This window comes from Canis aureus, chromosome 12 (genome assembly GCF_053574225.1).
Source record: "Canis aureus isolate CA01 chromosome 12, VMU_Caureus_v.1.0, whole genome shotgun sequence".
Lineage (NCBI taxonomy): Eukaryota > Metazoa > Chordata > Mammalia > Carnivora > Canidae > Canis > Canis aureus.
The window spans coordinates 42,398,378-42,423,508 of record NC_135622.1 but is presented as its reverse complement, the minus strand read 5'-3'; the positions used below and the strand labels follow the sequence as shown (position 1 = coordinate 42,423,508).

The following is a 25,131-nucleotide window of genomic DNA, read 5'->3' as shown; positions in this document are numbered from 1 at the left end:
GTGGCTGTACCAGTTCCAGGGCCTGCACCCCTGACTTCCACGTTACCCTGCCCCTCTATCCTGTCTGTCCATCTAGTGGTTTGATTTTGTAGCCACTTTCTCAATCAGCTGTACAAGGGGAAAATCTTTTTCATGAGTGAACTGAATTGTCTCAGACAGTGGGGTTTTTGAACACCTGATAAGACTTTTTTAACAATTGCAAAAACATGTCATTTCAACTTAAAAAAATCTTCTAAACCTACCTGTGTGGGTGCCCTCTTCCCTTTGGATTGTGCTTTAAGAATAGCTCAGAGCCTCACGTATATTCCCGCTTTGCACCTACATGAGAAGCAGCAGTCTCCACAATTGTGGCTAAAGCTCTGCTCCTAAGTTCCAAAAAACAGGACTCTCTGATCATCCCAGATGACCACTTTCTGGCAGCACTTCTAAGGCTATAAGATTGCTTCACAGAATGCTCCCGAGGGACAGAAGAGAAATGTGAAGTTTGAGAAGTCTGTCCACTCCCGTCCACTCTAATCTAGAGGCTCCTTCTTCATGCTTCTAGGGCAACTTTAGGAGCATAACGCTGGTAGTAATAATATGGCAGTGTCTCGCATGTGCAAAGCACTTTGGAGTTTTCAAAGCTGTTTTTACATCTATGATCCAATTTGGTCATCAGTACCATCCCATGAGATCAACAGGTCATGTCCCCAGTAAGGAGGCAGCTGAGACTTAGGGAAGGCAGATAGCTGGAAGGGAGTGTGGTGAAATGCAATCCTGGTCTCTGACTTCCAGCCCAGGGTCTGCTCACACCGCACAGTGAGTGTGTTGGGCACTGCCTGCGTCCCTTTCCTCTGACTTGCTCAATTTCCTATGGATTTTGATGTGTTTTCAAAGGCTGGCAATGGAATTGGCTCCAAACCAGATGACCTTTCTGATGTCACCACTCAGTATCGGGGGCTGTCATATAGGTAATGTTAACCCTCCACTTCCCCCCATCCAGTGCTCGGTCCCAAAAATTGGGTGAAGGGGTTGTCTCTTGTAAATGCATAAATATTAAAGAGCAATGACCAGATCTGGAAGGGGCTTTCAAAAGGAAAACCTATGTATTTCTGCAAAATGTGGCCACATGGTGAGTGGAGAGGATGTATTTTATTGCGGATAACTTTTTTTCTTTAATTGTGCAGAAAAAGAAAACCAGGGTTATTGCCGGACTCCTGGGTCCACAGATCTAACATGAAATGCACCCGAAAAACACCAAACCTCTGAATCTTCACCTGCCTGTTTGCATGTATATGCACATGTGAAGATCTCCGTCTGTTTGCTGTCTATATGTATTTATCTGTGTCGTTCTGTACTCACGTCTCTGCCTTTACCTATATGTACACATCTGTCTGGAAAACCCTGAAATACAACACACCACTTCAGGAGGAAAGGACGGAGACAGACTCACCAGCCCTGAGCCCTTCCCGGGTGCCTGCACCAGACTAGACACTGAGGCAGGTGTGCGAGGCGAGGTCCAGGAAACATAGGCAGATGCTCATGCTCAACTGGCAAGTGCTGAGCCTGGGTGGCTCAGACAGTTGAGCATCTGCCTTCAGCTCAGGTCATGATCTCAGGGTCCTGAGATCGAGTCCTGCAACAGGCTCCCTGCTCAGCAGAGAGTCTGCTTCTCCCTATCCCTCTGCTTCTCCCCATTCATGTGCACGCTCTCTCTCTCTCAAATAAATAAAATCTTGAAAAAATAAAAGATGCCTGAGGGCTACAGGAATAGAGCAGAGGGAGTAGGAAAGCTCCCGGAGAAGGTAGGAATTGACAGATTACCAATTAGATAGATGAGAAAAGGGGCGTTCCAGGTGGGAGGTAGAAATGCTCAGGGCAAGCCAGGTGAGTGGTTGGCTGTGGGTGGGTGTTCTTCAGTTTCTTTCTTTCCCAAAGAAGTTCGTGTTTATGGAGGTTTCGCAGTAATTGGCAATTAGCCCAGAATTCCAAACAACTAGAACAAGGCCAGCCAGGAGAGGGCAGAGTGCTGAGAAGTTTTGCAGCCAGAGAACATGCTTGCCTCCTCCCTTTCCTGCTAAGTGAATTCAAATGGAACATTTCTTCCAGAAAAGTGAGAAGGAACAGTGTGGGGACGGTTGAGTCTATGGCTGTTCTCTGGCCAACCCTGAGGCCAGCCCCAGAGGGGAAGGTCTTCCCAGGTGGGGGTGCAGGAGAGAGGACCTGGGGCATGGGTAGCAGGAGGACCAGCCTCTGTGGTCCTAGCAGCTCCCCAGCCCCCACCTTTCCCCATCCCCACAGCTGGATTGAGGGCTTCAAACGGGCTGGAACAGAACTGGACCTTGCCTCAAACATTACTGAGGCTGTGAGCACAAAAGAAGCCAGAGGGGAAGAAAGAAAGCAGAGCTATGACATACAATCCAGAAACAGCATGAGCTGGTGCCAGCTGTTTGGGTTTTGCCTAGAGAAGAGGGTGGCTTCAGGTCATGGTGTGGGAAATCACACCTGGTGGTGTGGTACGGGGAAGGGTGGTGACATGCTCCACCCTACAGCCCAATGGGACAGATTCCTAGGATTCAGATACAAACAGGCAGTCTTCTGCTGGCAATGGAAACATTCAGCCTTGCTCTATTTCTCCCTCTAGGGGAGGCCAGGTGAGGCCTGATGTTTCAGTCTTCTGGTTCTAAGTCTTACTGAATAGCCTTGCCCACTCAGTGGCTGCTGTGCCTTTATACCCCCCTTTTTTTTTTCTAAACGTTTCAGATACCTGCCCCAAGATCCACTCGTGTTAATGATGGAAACTGGGTCAGAGCCTGAGATACAGTTTGACACTTGGGTGAAATAGACTAGTGTTTCCCAAAGAGTATTCCATGGAACACCAGCCCCCTACAGGTTCCTGAGCAGAGCAAGATTCTTCATATTGGGGAGGGAACATTACTCACTATATCCTTCTTGTGGAGAACTCACATGTATGTTAGCATATTTAACGCTCTGAGAAGCCTTCCCTGAAGAAATCTGCTTAAATTGTTACCTGTTTAATCCAATGTTTCTCTTAATCCTTTCTTTGTTCACAAAACCTATTAGCATCCCCTGGGCAATGTCCATCTAGTAGGCTGACCTGAGAAAAGCAATTTTCTGAAGCCATTGAAGTTTCTTATTTGGAACAATAGGCAATGAGTGATTCCAGGTAAATTAAGAATATAATTTGAGTCTCTTCCTCCAAGGAGACAAAGTGGAGAGGTGGGGACTGCATAGAGTCAGACAGGGAAGATGACCCAGAATTCTTTGGAGTTGGGTTGCCATGAGCAGGACCTGTAGGAAGAGGCTTGGCCGTGACTATTTCCAAGGCTCCTTGACCTGAGAAAACCATACAGCAGGGACAGGTGCCAGCTTTGGCTAGTTTAACTGTGTGGCATGCCCAGAGGTCTTTAGAGCATTGCTTTTTCTTCAGTTGTTATAAATAAGTGTGCCTTTTTGGTATCAAAGACCAAAATAAAATTTGCTTACCAAAAAAAAAATGTTTAAAAATTAATTACGTGTTCAATCTCACTGAAATTCCTTCCACAGATGTCTTGAGTATCTACTCTGTAATTCTCTGTGCACAACAGATGACAATAGATGAACAAAACCCAGGCTTTGAGCTCATGGTTTAATATAAATTACATTAATCAGAAGGATCACATACTAACTAGCTGTTTCATATGGGTCTGTTTTCTTTCACATGTCATATAGTTCTAATCAAAATGAGGGCTTAAATATTTTTGTGTCCATATTTATTTGTGTAATTCTCTTTCTCCTAGAAATGTTCACTCAGAGATTTCTGTAGCCTGTTGGTCTTGGTCAGCTGCAGCATCTAAAACAAAGATGCTTTTAGACAAGAAATGACACTACAAAGTACTTGATGTGTGTGTTTCGGTATATCCCCATGCTTGTGTATATATGCTTATTGAAGAAGAAAAGGAGGCTGAGTTAGAACACAGTGATTGGAGAAGATACATGGATTTCTAATTCCCTTTCAAGTGTAAAGTGTTCTGATTAGAAGCACTTAGTCAAAAGAAAGAAGGATTAGGAAGCAGCTAACACAGCAAGCTTCATGCACAGTTGGAGTAGAATCAGAAGCTCAAACAAAGGTCCAACCACTGGCCAAGTTAGTTCAGACATGGGATGGGAGACGGGAGAGAGACACCTGAGTGAGGTATAAGGGCAGGGCTCACCGGGCTTATTTCTCTCTACCGCCTGGGGCTGCGGAACCTCTGACTTGACCATCCTCGTATAAAACAGTCTTCATTCCAAGCAATTCCTTGAATGAAGAACAGCCATGACTTCAGTTCATGGCCCTGTCCTCAGTATAGACTGGTGGGCTGGATGCTAACGCTGTGTGCTCAAAATCTGTTGACCTGAAATAATATGCTGGCATTGAGGAGGGAAGTGCAGGAAAAAAGGAAAAACAGTAAATACATTTGAACATTGGACTTTGTTAAAATAGAAATACTTCTCTCCTGGCCTCCCATATGTATTCAATTTAAATGCATGAAAGGAAATGTAATTTTGAGTGTGTCTTAAGGTTAGCCTGAGCACCATGAAATTAGATTCAAGTACATAAAATCAGGTTGGGCATTGGAAGGCAATGAGAGGCCATCCCCTGAACCTCCCAGTGGAATTTAGCTCCCCACTGGGCAGAGGAGAGCTAATCCATTTTCCAAAGGTTTGCAGCTCAAGCTGGTTTTCAGTTACCTTTCAAAAGTTAATTAACCCCAATGTACTTCAGCTTCTTCCTCTGTCAAATGGGGATAGTTGCATCTGTATCAGAAGCTTGTTTTGTCAGGAGGTTAGGTAACTAATGTAGAGAATCTAGTACATGCTGGGCACCTAGTATATCCTCAGCTAAGTGCTTTCCTTCCTGACTCGGTGGGAAAAAGAAGCAGCTCTTTTTTGCCTTCAAATTCTGGACTTGGGCAGAACTAGCCATCTAGGGAATTCATACTTAGAGTTTCTCCAATACGAAGAGTTCAGAGGGTCTGGTGCATCTTACAGGCACCGGATGGCATAGGCACTAAGAAAGGTGGGGTGCTCTTTCATAAACTCTCTCTCACTGGTTTGCTCACTCCTTACAGTTCAGGAGGGGACAGCTCCCTGGAGAACGTGACCACCCTACCAAGTAAGTACCCACCAGGAGCTTGAGTCTGTTCACTGGTTCCACCTGATCCTCCCCCTTTCTAAGAGTATCTCTCAGCTAAGAAAGGAGGAAATAATCTTTGCATACTGCCATTGAGTTGGAGGAGAGCCTCACTGACAGGTGGCTGAAGGGGGTATCATATACACTCTCTTTGGAGCCCTGAGGCCTGAGTTCAAGCTCTGGTTCTTCTCTGTGCTTGCCAAGTGACCTAGAGCAAGTCACCAAATACTCTGAGCCTTGGGTTTTTTCCAACTGGCCCAGAGGGTGCAGAGACCATCAGGTGAGATGGTGAACATTCCCTGTACTGTGAAGGAAGGGAGGAAGAAAGGCAGGAGGGGAGAGGAGGGAAGCTGAGAGGGGCTTGCAGCCTTGGCCCACCATGTCATCAGGTCACTTCCTCTCAGAGAGCCCCAATTCCTGCCAGACACACCCTCTCCCTCCCCACCTCCCCTGGCTGCATGTCCTTAGTAATAAAGTCTACTCTGAGGATCCTGCCCTTCCCTCTTAAATTCCCTGTGTCCTGTTCCTCCCCTTCTCTTCCAGATATCCTTCGGAAGTTTAATGGAAATCTCACAGGCTACGCGGTGGGCACGGGTGATGCCAATGACACAAATGCATTCCTTAATCAGGCTGTTCCTAGAGCAAAGGCTGAGTAAGTCATCTGGGGGAGGGGGGGCCTGTGGGGGAGAGAGTGGGAGGCATGTAGTCCCCTTTAAGATTGTAATACTGACCTCCATATGCAAAGGGGGCATTTCTCCCTTTGCAGCAATGATTTGAGAGGTCTTGAGCCACTCTCTTCCCTGGCTGCCCCTGTGACTAAGGCTGTAGCAGAGCGGCCAGAGAGGCTGGAGCTGGGACAGGAGGCATGTCCCTAGAGGCTGAACTCCTGACCTTGCTTCATGGGCAGCTTGTTCTAATCATTCAACTAACTTACTAACCTTATCCAACTTGTAATACTCACCATGGCATAATGGTGTTAGAGAGATTTGCTCTCCAAAGCCTCACAAGTGGCAGTTCCCTGAAAAGATCAGGGAGTGCCAAAAAGTGAATGAAGAAGCGGGAATCTCCATCCCTGGAGGCTTCTGGGGCAACACGTTATAGCCTGACCCTAGCCCTGTTATGGAGCTAGTAGGAAATGCGACTGAGAACCCAGAAGCAGCTGAAGCAGGACTACTTAATTCCCCACGGTGATCTCAGGAGGTCCCTCACCCTGTTCCTAGCACCCCAGCAGCCTGAGCTTCCTTGTTCTAAGCCCAGCCATCTGGGCCTCCAACATGCTGGCACCTTCCAGCCCAGGCCCACACTCTTCTAGCTGATGGGCACAGCTTTTCCAACCTGCTCCTCCAACCTGGGAAGACCCTTCTTGGCAGCAGAAACACCTGAGGACAGATGGACCCATCCACAGGTCCCAGGAAATCACCGTGCCAGGGCTCCATCTCACCCAGACCTATAATGAGGGCTTGAACTAGTGGGGAGCTCAGGATGCTTGAGACCTAACCTTCCCATGAATTATAAACGCAGGCACGTGTAAGCATATATTTTTTCCCCACCTCTTTCTAAAAGAAGCATCTGGCTAAGTTAATGAAAAAAACAATGGAAATAACCTGTACATAACTGAGAAAAATCATAGCCAGTGGTGGTGGGGAGTGGGTCAAGATGAGCATTTTTGTGATTATTATACCTGAACATCAAACTGTCAGCTTCCTGGCAGCCAGGGGAAAAAGAGGAAGCATGCTAAAACTTCATGACTCTACTTTCATAATCTATACCAGTCCTTCAAAGGAGATGAATGGTTTCCTAGCATGGAATCCTAAAAGACAGGTTGCAAGTGGAGTCCTTGAAAGGAGACCATGAGTAACAAGTACAATTGACAGTACCCTCGACTGCAGCTTCAGGACAGACAATTAGCTTTGCAAAGAGTTGTTTGTTGTAATAACTCTCTGGACCAGACAAGTAGTTCTTTGTTGGGGTCTCTGGTAGTTCACACAATGGAGATAATGCCATGGAAACCTCCAGTCCAGAGCCTTTAGGAGAAAAAAATCCAGACACTATTCCTTAATAGGACCAATTTCCTCTCCTTTTCAGGGAACTTATGAGCCAAGTCCAGACTCTGGTGCAGAGGATGAAAGATGACCATGTGAGTCGGATTTATAGTTATTTTTAAACACTAATTTTCTAACCCACTGAAGTCCCCAAATGGAATGCTCTGCCATGAAAACAGTGAGCCACTGTCAATATAAAAGGCATTTAAGCTGTGGTAGGACAGCCTGTGTCTGAGGCCCTGGAGGAGATTATGTCCATAGTGATGGGGTGTGGGTGGGTAGGTTGTCTCTGATCACAGTGATCTTGAAAGTCCCTCCTGATGCTAAGGTTCTGTGGTCCATAAATAAGCTTCTAAAATTCTTTCAGCTCTGAGATTCAGATTCTATTCTTTTGAGTGGGCAAGGAAGTCCTAGAGGGTTGAATGGATTTCCTAGAGCTGTGGCATTGTTTGTTTGTTGGAAATCATCAAGCATTTTCCTCCTTCTATATAGAGAGTGAATTTCCAAGAGGACTGGAAGATTATCACAGTGCTGATTGGAGGCAGTGATTTATGTGACTACTGCACAGACTCGGTAAGGGGGGCAGCCAGGCCTACTCATTGCTCCTGATATTGACCAAAAGACCTTAGATGTGCTCTCTGAGAACAGTCTCTAGAACCAACCCTGGGACTGTCCAAAGCCTGTGTGTGTGTGTGTGTGTGTGTGTGTGTGTGTGTGTGCGCGCGTGCGCACGTGCGCGTGCCTCCTCTTACCCCATGACCCTCAGGTTTTTGGTTCTAATTCCATGTCCCAAGTGGTATGAGGTAGCAGGTGGCAAATATGGTGCTTCTGCTCCACTCTTACAATTTCTGAGAATTCAGGAAGTGGGGAGATGTAAACCCCAGCAGTAGGATGGAGGACCCACACATTCAACTCTTAAACTAAAGCTCTGGCTGAAGGTTCCAGTCTTCTGGTTGGCCCATCTTTGATAATAGCCAGTAATCAACTGTTCAGGTTCTAACATGATGAGCTGGTCACAGCCAGAAGCCAGAGGGAGGAGAAGTCCTTGGGATGGAACCAGAGGGGTTGAAGTTGAAGGCCCCACTGCTCCCTCTTCTGAACCAGCTCCTCCTCTCCCTCCTGTGCCCTTCCAGAATCTGTATTCTGCAGCCAACTTTTTTTATCACCTCCGCAACGCCTTGGATGTCCTGCATAGAGAGGTGGGTAGAGGGTCTGACAAGCTGGACACATGCATGTAGAGGGTAAAGGTGGTTGGGGAAAGAAGGTGAGAGATGCCCTCCCCTGAAGGAGACAGCCAAGGGTGTGGACTCCTTCCCTTTCCAAAGATTGGGGCCTTAGGTGCCCAAGGAAGCCTATTCCATTTGGAATCAGCACAGAAGGATCTCAGGCTTGATGAAAAGAAGGCAGCTGGTATGCTAATTGTCCCCTCCATGACCTGACACATTCCCTGGTGGCAGCAGCAGGGTGGCTCTCAGGCTGGGCCCCCCACACTATGCCATGGACTGTATCTAGAGCAACCCCTCTCTGGTCCTGCTCCCAAGAGCTTATTCTTTTTCAACTCCTGACTTAGGCAAACTGTTCCAGCTGCCCAGGGAGAGCCCTCCAACTCCCACACGCTTCTCTGGGTGGCTGAGTCTCCAGGCCTACTCAGCAGAGATGGTCCACGTTTGGCTAGAGGGAAATGGCAAATCGGGCACCTAGCTCAGCACATTTGAAGCTCACTAACTGATGGCTGAATGGAGCTGAACTGTCAGCATTTAGACTCACATCTGCCATATTGTCCCATGCCAGGAGGTGTCATTCTTGCTGCAGCTAGTGTGGGTGGCATAGCCTGCAGGGGCCCTAGGCAGTGATCCTGTGTAGGCAGTGATCCTGTGTAGACGCCTTCCCAAAACTCCACTCAGGGACAACTGAGCTGGAGTTCCATAGGGACCCTAGAGCTAATTCCTACTTCTCAGGATCCTAAGGCAGCTTGAAGAAGGAGCCCCCAGAGCCCCCTCTCTCACCTGCAGCCTTGCCCTTAGGTGCCCAGAGCCCTGGTCAACCTCGTGGACTTCATGAGCCCCAGCGTCTTGAGACAGGTGTTCCTGAGCAATCCAGACAAGTGTCCTGTGCAGCAGGCCAGGTAGGCAGGGACTGGCTGCCCCCAACCAGAGAAACTCCCATCTCCTGGTCTAGCTCTCATAGTGACTCCTCGGGGTCTTTGAGACTTGGTGTATCCATGTGTCCAAGTCTGCAAAGGGGGGCATATGTCAGGACCATCCCCTTCTGAGGAGTTGGAGGTGGGCCCCAACCTACCCAACCTCAGGATGCCAGGAGGAAGCTCTGAGATGGAGCTTTGTGTGACATGGGAGCCACAGGGGAGAGGGTCAGGACGGGGACAAAGGCCAGTGTCTGAGACCCCACGTGGCCCAGCTCTTGAAAAGGGGAAACACATAGGGTCGTATACGTATATGGTCAAATTGAAACAGAAAGTAGAGAAACTATCCACATCATTCAGTTGGCTTTATGGGAAAGGAGCATACTGGGGACTTCAGAAAGGGGGTGTTTTGTTTCTTAAGTGGGGTGAGAAGCGCACAGGTATGTGTTTTATTAACCTTCATACCTTATATGTACATTTATTTCTCTAACACATAGTTTTACAGAAACTACCGTGTGCCCAGCACTACTCTCAGGGCTCTAGAGGTAATATCTGTTTGAACGTTAGATATATTTCATGAGCCTGAAATAATTCCTGATGAAATTCATTCAGATTCATTAGGAATGGACAATTCCTAATGAAGGTGGGACACTAATGTGAACTAAGCAGGCATCTGAGGGCATGAGCATCGGAGACCCCCAAATACAAGTTCCAATACCATAGGATACATTTTAATTTTATCCTGAGAAATTAAACATTGACCTTTCATCACCTATGTTTATTTGTTCAGCATAATTTCCTGCAGGCCCAGAGCCTGCCGTCCAGCATTTGCACTCTCTCAGTAGGAGGGGGAGCTCACTCACACACCCCTGGGACCTGCCCCTTGAGACTGTGCACCAGGGCCTCAGCGCACAGTTGCTCTCAGGCCAGGGCTCAAGCAAGTCACTCCACGCAGCAGAACCAGTTTTGACCAGAGCTCCAGCTCTGACCAGAGCTTCAGCCCTGGGTCCTCCTTCCCACCCCCCTATCTCTGCAGCGTTTTATGTAACTGCGTTCTGACCCCTCGAGAGAGCTCCCAAGAGCTGGCCAGGTTGGAGGCCATCACCCAAGCCTACCAGGTGAGACCAAGAAGGGCACCTTTTGGGGACCTCTCCCCTACCCAATCACCACACCCACACTCAGGGAAGGGAAGAGCTAGTCAGGGTTTGAGGGATGTCACCATCTGAGCCCTTCCTCTGCCCCACCTGGCTGAAGTGTCTCAAGAGCCTCAGTTAGAGTGATCCCAAAGGAATCCAGGTAGAAAAGCCTTTGTGGCCTGTGTGCCCTTGGTGGCTTCATCCTGTGCTTGGCCTAAAGAGATCAGTAGCTCTGGGTACTCCCGGGGTTGGCCTTTTTCTTCCCTGCACCCCAGGGGCCCCGACTGCCTCCACTGCTCCCCCAGCCTCCCTGTCTCAACAGGCAGGATGCAAATAAGGGAGGTTGCAGGTCCTGAACCCCCAGGGCCTCTCTGAAGACTCTTTCCAGGTTCTTCTCCTTTGTGGGACTTCCTACCTCACCTTTCAGAGCTTGTAGTTCACTTAAAAGCAAATCCAAAAGGTGAACCAACCTGTTTGCAATTCTCCAGAAAGAGGTTTGCAATCACATGTGTTTGTATTCTCAGGGGAAGGTCTGAGTCACCCCCTTGTCTAGGAAGATGGGGGCAGGGGTGCTAGCCACTGCTCCCTGGCTCTCTAACCCTGGGCTTTCAGGCTACCCAGGCCAGTGCTGACATAACCCTGTGTGTGTCCCCAGAACAGCATGCGGGACCTGGTGGAGTCAGGCCGCTACGACACCCGGGAGGACTTCTCCGTGGTTCTGCAGCCCTTCTTCCGCAACATCCAGCTCCCCATCCTGGCGGTATGCTTGCTGCCCTCCCCACTGGGGCTCCTGGGAAGGAGGAAGAAGAAATTCAAGGCAGAGATGCCGAGGGCTTTCATGAGCCTGTGACTACGATGGGGAAAGACACTGGCAGCTATCTAGATGCTGGTCTGGTGGCACAGCCCCCCTTGAACTCCTGAGCTATGCTCCTAGAGGCAGCCTGATGTGGGACGTTCCCATGACCACTGAGAGCAGCCTCCACTTGGTTGAGCACCTACCACGTCCCAAGCCCTGTGTTTGCCCTAAGCAAAGTCTTCACAATGACCTTCTTCAGCCCCATGTAACAGAGGTTCAGAGGTGTGAAGTATCCTTCCTCAAAAATATAGGGAATAAGGGACAGAGAGGCATGATTTGAACATATCCAACTTCAGATGTATTCATTTTCTGCCACCCACATGCCACTGAAGTGCTAGAGGGTAATGGGGCCCTGCAGCCCCTGCCCATATTCTCCCCCTGACAACATTGAGCAGAAGAGCTCTGTGAGCACGCTGGGATGGGGACTTGGTTCTCTCCACCTGGGCCTCTATTCTACGGGCCTCACCTAGTTGAATGGAAGCTAGAAGCAGCCTCGGGCACCCCAATCACCTCCAGAGAGATGAAGGTGGCAGCTGCCCTGGTATCAGCTTTGCCCGAGCCTGTCCCCAGAGCTCTGCCCCATTGTCCCCGCTGAGACCACTGGAACCAGCTGGCCAAGGGCTGGGAAGTAGCTTTTCCTTGCTGGTTGGCTGAGACTTCCTCAGGGACTAGGATCTCATCCCCTGGAAGGTGGCATGGCTAGGGCATTGCACAACTGTGCCTAAAAATAAATATGATGCTTTTTAAAAACATTTAAAAAGGGGAATTATAGGGCCCGAAAGGAGGGTGGGGGGTTGCAGTCACCCATGGCTATTAGTCTGTGGGATTATTCTTACCTTCCAGTGACTTAGAGTTTTTCCAGGGGGAGGGGGGCACTGTGTGGCCAATCCCAGGGGTCAGGCTGACCACCTGTGGCCCCTCTCTCTGCCCACTGTACCAACAGGATTGTGAAGAAATCCATTTCTCTCTTTCAGGATGGACGCCTGGATACATCCTTCTTCGCTCCAGACTGTCTCCACCCAAGTCAGAAATTCCACACCCAGCTCTCCAGAGCCCTTTGGGTCAATATGGTAACATAAGTGGGATATCCCTGGGTTTGGGGGCTGTAGTCTAGCAGAGCACCATCCCCTATGGAATGATGCTTGTTCTTGGATTCTTTTTGCAAGTAAGGTATACAGGAGCAGTGGCTGGCACCCCTGTAGAAGTCTATAGAACCAAAAATATGGAGTCCTTAGGATTCCAGGATCTCCTTGTGCTTTGAGCTGGGAGGAGGGACTCCCTGAAGAATGCCAGCAGACCTCCTCATGCTTGTTCAACATCTTCTGTGTGCCAGCAGCTGGGTGAGGCCACATAAACCATGTTATCTAAGGCTCTTGCCAGCCCTGCCAGCCGAGTCCTAGGAGTTTCTGAGGATGCAGTCCTGGAGAAGCGGAGAGGGCTTGCCCAGTGTCCCCTAGCACAGCAGGAGAGGAGGCCAAAGCCCCTGCCATCAGGTGTGAGCTCTCCCCACCCCAAGGTGCTGCCAGGGAATGCTCACTTCAGCTGGTCTGTCTTTCTTCCTCCGTAGCTTGAACCGCTGGGAAGGAAAACGGAAACCCTGGACCTGACAGCAAATATTGCCCTCTCCTGCCCCACCCAGGTAATGGGGGAGCACCTGCTCTGCACCCCCTCCAGAGACCAGAGCTCAGACCTGGCCCTGCCCTGGTCCTGCACTGCAGCTCCCCTGCTGGGCACAGGAGAACTTCAGAGGGTGGGAGGAAGGCCACAGGGACTGAGGAGAGGAGAGGGTGCAGAAGAAGCACTTCTTTGAGGATGGGAGAAGCAGGTGGAAGGGAAGCCTGAGCCCAGGCAGAGGCAGCGGATTAGGCAGAGAGCTGGCGGGGGCGGAGGCGCCAAGAAGCCGGAACTGTGGCAAGAAGGCTCACTTGGGCAGCAGTACTTGGGGCCGGTGGGCACGTCTGACTGCAGGTCAGAGGCCTCCGTGAGAAGCCAGCTAGCTCTGAAGTTGTGGTTAGTGGTCTTAGAGCCTGGAGGGCGAGTTGCCCGTGGGGACAGGGTCAAAGAGGAGAGCGGCACAGGGCACCAGGGAGCTGTGTGGAGGACCAGCCTTGCCATGGGGGCGAGGACTCAGCTCAGGGCTCCTTTTAAGGAGGAAAATGTAAGTGGTTGTTAAACTTGATTTCAGGCCTAGGGTGGGGGCAGGTTCATGTTCCCACTGCTTTCAGCTCCCTTTCCTAGGCCCTGTCTTAATGGCTTTTTAACCAAATAAGGCCGAAGCCAGAGGGCCCTCAGCGGCAGTAAAAAGCAGAAGGACCTGACCCCGTCTGGGAGGCTGGGTTTCCCTCCTGGGTCAGCCTGCCTCAGCCCTCCCGCCCTCCTGGCTGAGCATGGAAATGGACCTGCAGCTCCCCCCTGTGTCTGCCAGGGCTCCAGAAAGAGTGGGCACCCCTGCCCACACCCATGCTTCCTATCCGCTGCCTCCCCCGGCCCAGCCTCCTGCACCATCAGGAGAGCAGGGCCCGTGGGAAGAAGGGAGGAAGAAGTCAAGGCCGTGGTAGCAAAGGGCTCAGTTGCTGGGTCTAGGGCTTGTAGCAAAAGAATAATTAAATGATGTGACATAGATGCCTCCAGTCCAGTGGTCAGATGGGGCCAGAGGGCCGGGACAGCGTCCCAGGGGGCCCTACTGTGCCAGGTGTGGACTGTTTAATTACTAGATCCTGAGCATGTCTAGGAGTTTCTAGGGGAGGGGCCAGGTGACCTGGGTAGCGGGGGGCATTCGGGGACTCAGAGCAGTGGCTGTAAACCATACTGGAGGTAAGTATTCGGGTGTTTTAACAACCCGTATGGCCAGAGTGAACATAAGCCGTGGAAAATCCTCTCCAATCTGTCAATTCTCCTTCCATTAAACAGTCGAAGTATGAACAACCCACTCCAGGGGGCCGTCCCATGCTCTTCCTCCCCATAAACATTAAGTACCTGGTTGGAGCCTAGGCACTGGGTCAGGGAGAGGCCTATCACCGTGGGCCTCCAGGTGACCTGGGTCACTCTCCACCCCAGATCAGGCAAGGAGCCCCCAAAAAGGTGCCACTCCAACCAGCATCTCAGGCTCTGCTCCTCCTTTTGGACGGAGCCCGACTGAGCCACTGGTAAGCAGAGGAGAGAAAAGCCAACCTCTCAAAACCGAAACCACAGAAGCCCAGCCCGGGAGAAGCGGTTGCCAGGCAACCCCCTTCCAAAAGGCTCCATCTGTTGGCCAGCCCAGCTTCGCCACGCCAGGCAGAGCAGCACTCTGCGTTCCTCCCGTCCCATCTGCTCCCCCCTGCGCCTTAGAGCTCTATAAAAGTCCACCAGCATCTCCGTGTGAGCTGACAGGGGCCAGGCAGCACATATTTTAGTCCTCGCTGTGTCTAAACATAGAGGCACCAGGCAGGACCCAGCGGGGAGGAGGGGGGCCGGACGGATGGGAGCACCGGAGAGCTGTCCCAGCCTCCTCCCTGCTCCTCCCCTGCCCTAGGCCCAGGCCAGGCCGGGCCCTTCACAGTGCTCCCTGGGTCTCTGTGAGACTTTCAGGTCGGACCGATGACCGTCCAGCCAGCTTTTGACGAGCCTGCCTGTGCGCTGTGGCTGTCGTCGTCCTGCGGCGCTCACTGCCTCTGCCCACGCCCTCCCTCACCCGGCAGCCGCTGCGGCTCCTCCTGGGGCTTAGAGGAAGCCACCCGAAGGCCCACGCCTTCTCTCTCTGCTCTTGCTCCTCGGGAGCCTTGGTCGGTGGGGACCCCTCCTCCCTGAGATGCGTCCCCGCTGGTCGCAGAGGCCCTGCCGCGCTGATGGAGCTCCTCTCCTAGTCGCTGTCCCTCTTGGTCTCGACAATGGGGCGTGCGCCCAGCGTCCTGTCCCACCTCCGTTCTGGTCTCTCTCTCCGCGTCCCCTCACGCTGAGATGGGCCCGGTTCCCCGGCGGCCTGGGGAATGTCCGTGCATCGCACAACCTGCGCCTTCACCTCCCCTCTCTCAGACGCCTGCTCTGTTCTTCGAACCTTCAAGAGAGGTTCCCCTGAGATGCCCTGGATGGTGCAAGGTTGCCCAGGAGGCAGCTTCAATGCATTATCAGGGTATCGGCCACGGCAGGGAGCCAGACGGAGACATCGGGAGCGGGGCACAGAGAAAGAGAGAAACTGAGATAACTTTAAGTGCCGCTTCACCCAGTCTTTCGTCTTGTATGACTTTACTGTGTAGCAAGGTTTGTATTTTGCATTCCATATGGGCGGACACTATTGCCTTTTGAATGCTTTGGACTTCTAAATTTTTCCTATCCTGCCTCACCCCACCATCACCCCAAACTCAACAAACAGCCATTCAAAAAGTAATTTTTGAACAAGAAGTGTCAAAACAGGAGTGAAGCATTTCTCTCCACAAATTCTCTGATCCTTAGGACTTCCCTATTTCTGTTCATAAGGTGGTGGTTTCCACAGTTCCACGGGTGTGGGACGTCAGGTGCCCTGACAGGACTCCCCCTAGCACTCCCACCCGTCCCCTGCCCCTTTCCTACTGCCACCACCCCAGGCCACAGCCTCATCACATTGTGTGCTGACGGTCAGGGTCACGTAGCCCTTCCCATCCCAAGGACCGAGAATTCTATGACCTGAGGAATCTCAGCAGGGAGGGCCTTGGAGTCGTGTGTCCTGCAATAGCTGAGTTACTCCACTACATCCCTCCTGAGGCCTCACCACAGTCTTAAACTTGAACTTCCATATTCTCAAAGCAGCGTTTTTCAAAATGCCAAGGGGCTGCCCATTAACAGATTGTAAGATCAGCCCAAGAGATCATGAGCCAGCATGCTTGAGTGGGATGGGATTGAGAAGTGTCAGAGGGCATTCCATACTGTTACAACCTGCTTCCCATGACCACCACCGCCCTTCCCCTGCGCCTTCCTATCAGGGCCCTCAACCATCTATCCCAGACAAGCCTTCCAAGCCCTGTCTCGTGCAGTACCTATGTCCCCTTGGAATGGAGGCTCCCTGGGGATTGGTGCCTGGGCTCGACTGTACCCTCCCAGTGTGGTCTGAGCAGCAGAGAACAGAGGAAAAACGCCACTCCTTCACCACAGAACTGCACACCTAGTAACACAGCCAAGATGAACATGACCTTCTCTGTTACAGGCTACTGACTCACACTGCTGACTCACGTCAGGTGGCTGTCCTGGCAATGCCCCCCACCACCCGTCACCACCCAGGCCAGCCACACCGTCTTTGTAGAAAACACTCCCTTGTGCTGGCATTCAATCGGCTTCACTTTCTAGCTACTGGTGGTTACAGGTCTAGCCTAGGAGACTCACACTAACTGGAATCTCTTCTCCACTCTAACTGCTCCACTCTAGGCCCTTCTAAACCACTCTGACTCACACATGCACCATGGAGTCAACCAATGGTCAATGAAACAAACCCCCAGCACCCCGGACTACTTATCTGCCACTGCCCTTGACCTGTTCTCATTGTTCCTGCTCTGGTTTCCCTCCCCACAGCATTCCAGTGTCTCCCTAACCTCTGACCCCTTCGACTTGGCCTCCTCTCTCTGAGGGCCCCTCCCCCAACCCTTGGGTCATATGACCAGATAGACTCCCCAGTTTGGCTTTCAGCGCTTCTGGAAGGGCAGGGGGAGTCTTGGCCCTCTGGTTCTTCCGGTGCTGGCCACTCTGTGACTAGCCCTCTGTTCCCAGGCAGAGCTCCCTTGACAAGGGGGGAGAACAATCATGAGTGACACTCCATGCACCGTGTCTCCTATTTGAGATCTGTATGTCCCCAGATCTTGTAGCTGTTCCTCTGCACTTACTGGACACACTGGTCCCCAAGGTTTCACGGCCTCCTAGCATCTCATGTTTGCTGCCCGACTGGCTTGTAAGCCTCTTTTTATCCTCTATTCTAGCACCTGGGGCAGGGCCCTGAACACATGCGGGCTTACCCACATGGGTCAGTTTTTTGTAGAATGCTCCCACACTGCCCTCCTCACATGGGAATGCTCACGGGGGCTGCTCAGTGAGCCACAGTGACATGCCATTGTGAGTGCTCCTTGGCCTTGTACACTTCCCGCCCTTGGCCCTCAGTACTCCCCTGGCCCGAGATTCAGCTCCGAAGGCCAGGACTCAGAGGAAAGGAGAGACGGATGGTGTCCCAGGGAGCCAGGGCCTGTGCCACGGGCTGGGAGTGCCAAGGCCATGGCTGAGCCCCTCTCTTCCTCTTCCTCTCTGCCTACCCAACAAGCGTCTTCACTGGCCTGACTCCAGTGTGAGGAGTAGGTCTGACTTGACAGGCCCTTACTACTTGCTCTCTCCTGGACCTGGCCCTCCCCCAGCCCAGGCTTCAGTTGCTCCCCATCTATAAAATGGGGGCTCTCGAGAGAGACAGGTTGCAAGCTCAGATGCCATGCCAGGCAGGAACGTGATTGGGTGAACAGCACCGTATATGGGACCAGAGGAAGGGGTAGGGCCAGAACTGAAGACTTCTTAAAGCATTCATACTCTTCTCTCCTCCTCCATCACATCCTTCTTTTTTTAACACCAGGCCCAAATAAAGCAGAACAAAGCAAAATGTCTCCTGCCTAGGTTGAGCCCACAGGCACTCAGTTTTCAGGTCCTGGATCTGATCCCCAGTGCCCTCTGCTCCAACATTTTAGTTCTTCTTTCTCATTCCCATTTTATTCCCAAATGTTAGACACTGAGCACATCTTGTCAAAGTGCTGACAGCCCAGGGTCACTTGCTGATTCCTGGTCTCGGTCTGATTAATGCTTTCTTGCTTCATCTCATTTTCCCCGGTTTCTCCTTTGCCTGCATTTCCTTCTTCCTACTACAACTAACCCTCCCCTGCAACTGAATAGACTTGATCTTGACTGGGCTTAGGAGCAAACCGATCGCGAAGTAGGTGGGTAGGGAACGAAGAAGATGTTTCACAATAAAAACATGGCCTAAATCTATGAACCCAACCATATGAATCTAACCTGAAAGAGAGTAAGACACAGAGTTCTGAGGAGGCAAAAAAAAAAAAAAAATTATATAGATAATATTTTCCAGAAAAGACAAAAATGCCATGATGTGAATCTCTTGCCAGAAAGACTGTGAAGGGAAGAAAACAGCTCATTTTGAGGATTAGGTGGATGTTCCATTGCTAGGATAAAAGGCAAACCCTAGAGCCCTGAGTAGAACACACATGGAACACTTCTGAGGCCATTTATTGTGCCCCCCTTGCCAGAGCTGTTATGTAGAACCCTCTAGAGAATGAATTAAATTATGTTTATATGATTCTTACTATTTATATGCAGGAAGAAAGAAATGTTAAATAAATCTGGATGACAGGATTCTTAGTCCCCTTTCCTAAGTAATCTTCGATGCTGTCCGATAACCTCTCCTTGCGGTTTCTGTTCTCTTGTAGAATGAGCCCTTCCTGAGAACTCCCCGGAACAGCAACTATACCTACCCTACCAAGCCGGCCACTGAGGTAAACCTGACACACATCTGCCTCTCTCAGGAACAAAGTATTTCTACCTGCCTGTGACTCAGGGGTGTGGTACAGAGCTTAAGCAGAAATGTACCTTTCTTACGTACTAGAAATTGGAATGTAAAAAAAAAAAAAAAATTCCTGAACCATGAAATCCCAGGATTGTCCTAACATGTTCTCAAGTGCTTCCTGAGATCAGCAACCAACTAGAGGAAGTGCCTGTGGATTGGTTTTCTTCAACCTTTGCACAGAACTCATTCCTGATTAGGCAGCTCAGCTTTTCAAGAAGGGGTGAGGGGGAGGCAGTGGGTATGACGCGCCGTAACTTCTAGCAAGGTGGAAACTGATGGGAAGAATCTTCATTCTTGGCCCAGTAGGAAGCTGACACATCCCCAGGTGGGTCCCAGGGCTTGTCTGGTTCAAGTCAACCATTCTAGCTCTGAGGAACCCCAAAAGATGCAAAGCCCATGGCTTTAGTGACTGCTATTCCAAAGATGGCCTGGGAGATCCTGGGCCACACCAGGCCTTACAGTGCAGGCCCGTTCCAGACCAGAGCTGTCAGCCACCAGGACAGGGGCTCAATCAACAGTTTCAGCCAAGTACCTATGGTATTTACAGTCTCGTGCTAGGGGCTGGTGGGAATTCTTGGGAAGTTAGAGGTCATTCCATACTGAGCATCTTCTCTGTCATCATACTGGCAGTGTTCCAGGGAGATAGAGCAGGAGACCAGATGATGAGTCCTACCCCTCAAGGAGCTTACAGTCTGCTGGAAGAGGCATCCAATAAATAGCTCAACATGACCATTTCAGCTGTGGGGACAGCTGTGAGGAAGGTGGTGGGAGAAAGCATGATGGGCCAAAGGAGAGACGCCAAGTTCCCACGAGCTATGCAGGTCAGGTCTCTCTGAGGAGGGGAGATGTGAGCTGGGATGTGCACAATGAGAAGACTCTGTCCATCTGGAGAGCCAGAGGTGGAGTCCCAGGCAGGTGTATGAGTGCAAAGGTTCAGAAGTGAGACTCAGCTGGGATATTAGAGGAAGAGAAAGAAGGTCAGAGTGGCTTGTGGGTATGCAAATAAGGTGGAGAGTGGGGAGAGGAGATCAGAGGGATTGTCAAGGCCCAGGTCACACGGAATCTCAGTCTCTGAGAAAGAAGGTGGGGCTTCAGGTGGAAAGATGTGGGAAACCACTGGAGGTCCCAGGAGAGGGGGACACCACCTGGTACACCTTATTAAAACATCTCCCTGACCAGTATGGAAAATGGATTGAGAGCAGCAGGAATGATTGAGGACAGAGCTTTATAAGCCAGCTGAAGTACTATGAGACTAACTTATATGCAATCATTGGAGGACTGTTAGATGCTGAACTCTGGGGAATGAGCCATGAGAGCTTCATGGCTGAAGTAAAACCACTGCCCAGCTTTCCTGGATCCTCTCTCAGCCCAGTGGAGGGCTTGTCCCAGGCAAACCATGGACCAAATCCACTAGAACTGAAATGTCAGCTGCATCTTGTCAATCCAGCACTTCTTTCTTTACCCTCTTATTGATTTATTGGGTTCCTACGTGGGGTAGGCACTGTGCCAAGTGCTGGGTACCCAAGGTGAGCAGAGTGGGTGTCTGCCCACCCTCTTAGATCTTACAGACTCGCAGACCTTTACTTCTGCTGCTAAGAGTTAAAACCCAGGCCGAGAAGGTGTTGTCGCTTACATCTTGCCATTTAAAGTAGCCCCCGACAGGCAACATCAACATTACCTGGAACTTGTTAAAAATGCAGAGTCCTGAGCACCGCCTCACCTCCGGGGACTATGGAGTCAGCATCTGCATTTAACATCAAGACCCCCTCCCAGGGGATTTAGGTGCACTGCTATAGAGTACAGGGTGGGCTTCTCCCCTTATGACAGAGGAGCATGCTCAAAGTCCAGCCTGTGTCTTAATCTGCATGGGATGTGCATGTCTCTGGCTCACCAGATATCTGAGATACTTCTCATGTTCACGGCTATGGAACTTTTTCTTTTCAACTACTTTTCCCTGGATATTTGTCGCCTGCACACAAGTGTGTTCTTGATTTCAAAAGAATTTCCACATCAGCCTGATGAATTGAACAATCTCTTGGAATAAACTAAAGTATATCAGATTAAGCAAATAATTTTTTTTAAGATTTTATTTATTCATGAGAGAGAGAGAGAGAGAGGCAGAGGGAGAAGCAGGCTCCATGCAGGGAGCCTGATGTGGGACTCAATCCCGGGACTCCAGGATCACGCCCTGGGCCTAAGGCAGGCGCTCAACTGCTGAGCCACCCAGGCATCCCAAGCAAATAATATTTATTTGTTTATTTTTCCAAGCAAATAATATTTAAAGGGCATTTCATTATTTGCTCCCTTGGGAGAGGAGACTTTTTTTTTGGGGGGGGGGAGGAGGGAGGAGACTTTTTGATAAGGCTTGTCTTTAACATCTTCTGACTAAACAGAAGAGATGAGTTCCCAAAGCCTCTGGCAATCACATCCCCAGAGAATCAGTCGCACAGTTATCACCTGCTTGCAAAGCCTTACTGTGCATTCAGCACTGGGCTTGTCCTTCAGCCCCTCCTGGGGACATGCAAGTATTTGGGACTCTAGGGAAGAGACTCTATTTCTCCTCCAACTTACTAACACCGGTCATTTCTGTGCCTCTGCTTCCCACCTCATCCCTTCCTCCAGTACCTGGAAAATGTGCTCTGCATCCCAGAGACAAGGGAATTTGACTAAAGGCATCCAGGCTACATAGGCACTAACGTATATACACATAAGGAATGGGTTGGCTATTAAGTTAAACTCGCAAAAACGTAGATGCATGTATATAGAAGATGTGCAAAAGCCAGGAGTTTTATAATTATAAAAATTTCATGGTATTTTCCTAAAAATATTCCAATTTTTGTTGCAGCCCAGCATTATAATCAGTGTCCATTAGCTTCATTGTTAAACAGCAACACCAAAACCTATGTGTGATCTTCTATGAGGCATCCAGGTCTACATTCCTTTGGGAGATCACCCATGTAGCACTTCACTCTTCCCCCATCCCTTTGCTCTGGCTGCCAGCTCCATGTAAGTTGAGATGGGAAAAGCTGTATGAGCAGCATACGTGTGCCCCACGTATAATGTGTTTTGTGCATGGGGCGGGCAGATGCCCAGTTTCTCCTAATTCCCCTCTCAGACCATCTATAATGAACAGTTTTTGCCCACTCGTGATCCCTAGGGGGGCGTAGTTCTAGCCTCCACCAAAAACTCCTTAGTTACTTCTCCTTGTTCTCAAGCTATCCTCCCTGCGCAGTGAGTGCTGGGCATTGTATCTTTCCTCCTGTTAATTTAGAACTGGGGCAGCGACTTCCTGTGTACAGAGTGGACTCCTTCCAACAGTGTCCCCACTTCAGGTGAGTGAAAACATCATCATTACCCCCTGCAGCTAAGGACTTGGCTAAGTGTCGAGTTGGTGGGACACCTGACAGACACACCTCAGGGCTTTGAGGCGAACTTGCAGATTCCCATGCAATGCAGCCCAGATCGTGGGCAGCCCACGAGAAGCCTGTGACCACCTGGGCTCTCCACAGCTCACACTTCTCGTCTCCATTTGTTTAGTCCCCGTGGCAGGCCCTAGGCCTCCTCCCCCAGCAGGGAAGGTACAGTCAGGGATGGTGTCCCATCTGCCTATGCTCACAACTCCCGCAGCTAGCACCTCCCTGGACCACCCCAGCGTGAATGTGGCTCCTCTCACAATGGACAGTAGCCATCAAGCCCATTATCTTCAGTGCCTTGGTTGCTCCAAATGGATGAAAGAGGCAAATTGGCTAAACCTTAGGTTAGAAAGAAGCCTATGGGACTGGAGCAGAATCTGACTCCTAGGCAAGCATATACTTTAAAAGGAAGACTCCCCATGACCATCTGTCATTTTGCCCATCTCCCCTAGTCCACGTGCTCCGGCCAGGAGACATCAAAGTGGTGGCTGCCATGGGTGACGCGCTGACTGTGAGTACTGAGCTGGGACGGGCCCTGGGCACCCCGGAACCCAGCCAGGCCCTGCACTGAATGCGTTCTTTCTCCACACTGGCTCTGCGTTCAGCATTTAGCTAACAAGATTGAGAACCTACCTGTGTCAGGCACTGAAATACCACCAGGCAGCCACAAAACCTCACTGGGCAATCTAGAATGTTCTTCCCTCTGCCCTTTGACAGACCTGTTCAAATATCAACTCTTCCATGACACTGTGCCCCTCCATCCCTGCTTCCCCGCTGTTTCCAAGCATTTCATCTGCATGTTATGGCAGATTTATCTGAGAATGCCCGCCTTTATCAGGAAAATCATCTCCAACTACCCAGGCTCACAGAGTAGGGGGTGGGAGATTACCCACACACTGCCCAGCGCCTCCCCACCCCATTTTAAGATGTGTTCTTTGGAGTAGAAGGAGCCCAATTCCTACATATAGTGTAGTTTCTCTACACGAATTATATTAGCCAACTATGTAGCTATTGCTCTACACAAGACATTCTGCTAATAATTCTGAGATGTAGTCATAACCCTCCAGAAACTTGTCAAACTGGGAAAATAAGCAATTTATGCAGAAGGAGATACGTAATCATGTAGGTGACACATAGGCTTTTCAGATCGGGTTCTTGTTTCTAGAAAAACAACTTCCCCATGTGTGTATGAACATGGTTAATTTTGATATAAATGTGGAAAGCTCTGGGAGGATATAGCCCAGGGTCTTAAGCATTAATTAGCTCTGGTGATGTGTACATGTGGGTAAGGGCAAGGAAAGGATCTAGAACCTGTGGCAGAAGGTGAGATGAATAAGGTAGGGGTAGATTATTAATGTTTAAAGGAATCTTTGTATCATTTCACTAGCTATGGTGAATATGTATTTTGTAAGTTTCAAAGAGGAATTTCTCTTTTTTTAAGTTAAGGCATTTAGAGAAAGCTACATACAGGAGATAGAAACTGAGAAGGGATGGGAGAAGGAAGAGATTTAAGGGCTGGAAAGGAGGGAGCTCAGCATTCACAAAAGGGATAGAATGGGTGGCAACTGAGTAGGGCTGGTCCAAGGCCCTCCTGTTTCAGATTGATTCGCTTACACCTGAGGGTTTGTGTGGACCAGAAAGCAGAGACTGAACTAGGGAAAGGAAATGGGAACCAGACTATGGTGAATTGAGAATGTTAGTGAAAGGGTTTGGCTTGGACCCATGGGTAAGAGAGACCCACTGAAAGGCAAAACCCAGCAGGGGTTGGGGATGTAAAGAAAGAGGTGGGCTCAGACGAGCTGGTGGGCACTCCAGTGGGAAGGGAAGATGGAGACAGTGGGGTCAGGTGGGAGGCCAGAGTGCTGTCCATGGCAAGGAGGTGAGAGCCTCACCTAGGAATGTAGCACAGAGGACAAAAAGAAAGGGTGGAAGCTCGAGAGGTTGGGAGGGAAGAATCTTGGTCCTTCCAGGCCTTAGGTACTAGTTGTGTGTAGAGGAGGGGGGAGTCCAGACAATGCAGAGATCACATGGCCTGGAGAAACCCTGGTACCATCCTCAGAAAAGATAAATCCAGGTCCCAGCTGCTCTGCCAGGGTCTTGGGGGCCCTTCTCAGCACCTTTGGCCTGGGCCTGGGCCCAGCACAGTTCTGGAGGCTTCTCTCTGCCTTTCATAGACAGCATTCAGAGCCCGATCAAGCAACTCCAGCGACCTATCCACATCCTGGAGGGGACTCTCTTGGAGGTGAGGATGTTCTCCACTCATTTTCAATTGATGATGTTCCCCTGGGCACCCCTCCAGAGATGAGCCTGGGTTCCCAGGCTCTGGCCCTAGAGGCAAGGAGGCTCCCTGATGCTCCTGTCAGTCCTGAGCATGGTGGGAACCACATGCCGGGGGCAGACTCAGAAATGTTCTGACTTGGAAATGTGATGGCTGATGGAGTGGCAGGCCAGGGTCATCCTAACTCATGTGCTTTCTCTTTCTCAGCATTGGAGGGGACGGCATCTTGGACACCCACACCACACTGCCCAGTAAGTAGCAACATTGAAGTGCCATTGCTACAGCTGGGCCAGGGCCTCCCCCAACCCCGAGCAAGGGCTGAGAAGTGATCTGCAGCGAGGGAAGTCAGCCAGCCCTGAAAAGACCCAGAATCAGCCTACCCCACCCCTGAGCCCCAAGGCCCCCTTCCCCTCTCACCTTTGCTGTCTGCTTCACCCTTTTAAAAGACATTTTGAAGAAGTTCAACCCTCACATCCTCGGGTTCTCCACCGGTACCCTAGAGGAGACAGCAGGGCTGAATGTAGCCATGGAAGGAGCCAGAGCTAGGTGAGTA

General features: G+C 50.4%; 1 protein-coding gene and 1 long non-coding RNA gene across 7 annotated transcripts in view; one reads left to right on the top strand and one right to left on the bottom strand.

Moving 5' to 3' along the window:
* PLB1 (phospholipase B1) overlaps positions 1-25,131 on the top strand; it is a 136,944-nt gene that overhangs the window by 93,597 nt on the left and 18,216 nt on the right. For all 6 annotated transcript variants that reach the window (XR_013349497.1, XM_077843737.1, XM_077843738.1 and 3 more), the window contains 17 exons: positions 877-950; positions 5,094-5,137; positions 5,699-5,807; positions 7,241-7,292; positions 7,690-7,770; positions 8,331-8,396; positions 9,222-9,322; positions 10,374-10,455; positions 11,129-11,233; positions 12,304-12,399; positions 12,897-12,968; positions 18,751-18,816; positions 22,159-22,219; positions 22,753-22,811; positions 24,475-24,542; positions 24,786-24,829; positions 25,025-25,124. Coding sequence is in view for 5 of the 6 variants with exons in the window: in XM_077843737.1 (XP_077699863.1) it covers positions 877-950; positions 5,094-5,137; positions 5,699-5,807; positions 7,241-7,292; positions 7,690-7,770; positions 8,331-8,396; positions 9,222-9,322; positions 10,374-10,455; positions 11,129-11,233; positions 12,304-12,399; positions 12,897-12,968; positions 18,751-18,816; positions 22,159-22,219; positions 22,753-22,811; positions 24,475-24,542; positions 24,786-24,829; positions 25,025-25,124 (1,280 nt within the window). In the remaining variant the exon portion in view is untranslated. The remainder of the gene's footprint in view (positions 1-876; positions 951-5,093; positions 5,138-5,698; positions 5,808-7,240; positions 7,293-7,689; positions 7,771-8,330; positions 8,397-9,221; positions 9,323-10,373; positions 10,456-11,128; positions 11,234-12,303; positions 12,400-12,896; positions 12,969-18,750; positions 18,817-22,158; positions 22,220-22,752; positions 22,812-24,474; positions 24,543-24,785; positions 24,830-25,024; positions 25,125-25,131) is intronic.
* The window catches only part of LOC144281051 (uncharacterized), a 39,682-nt gene that overhangs the window by 13,582 nt on the left and 969 nt on the right, over positions 1-25,131 (bottom strand). The window contains exon 2 of the long non-coding RNA XR_013349511.1: positions 24,996-25,074. This is a non-coding gene — a long non-coding RNA (uncharacterized LOC144281051). The remainder of the gene's footprint in view (positions 1-24,995; positions 25,075-25,131) is intronic.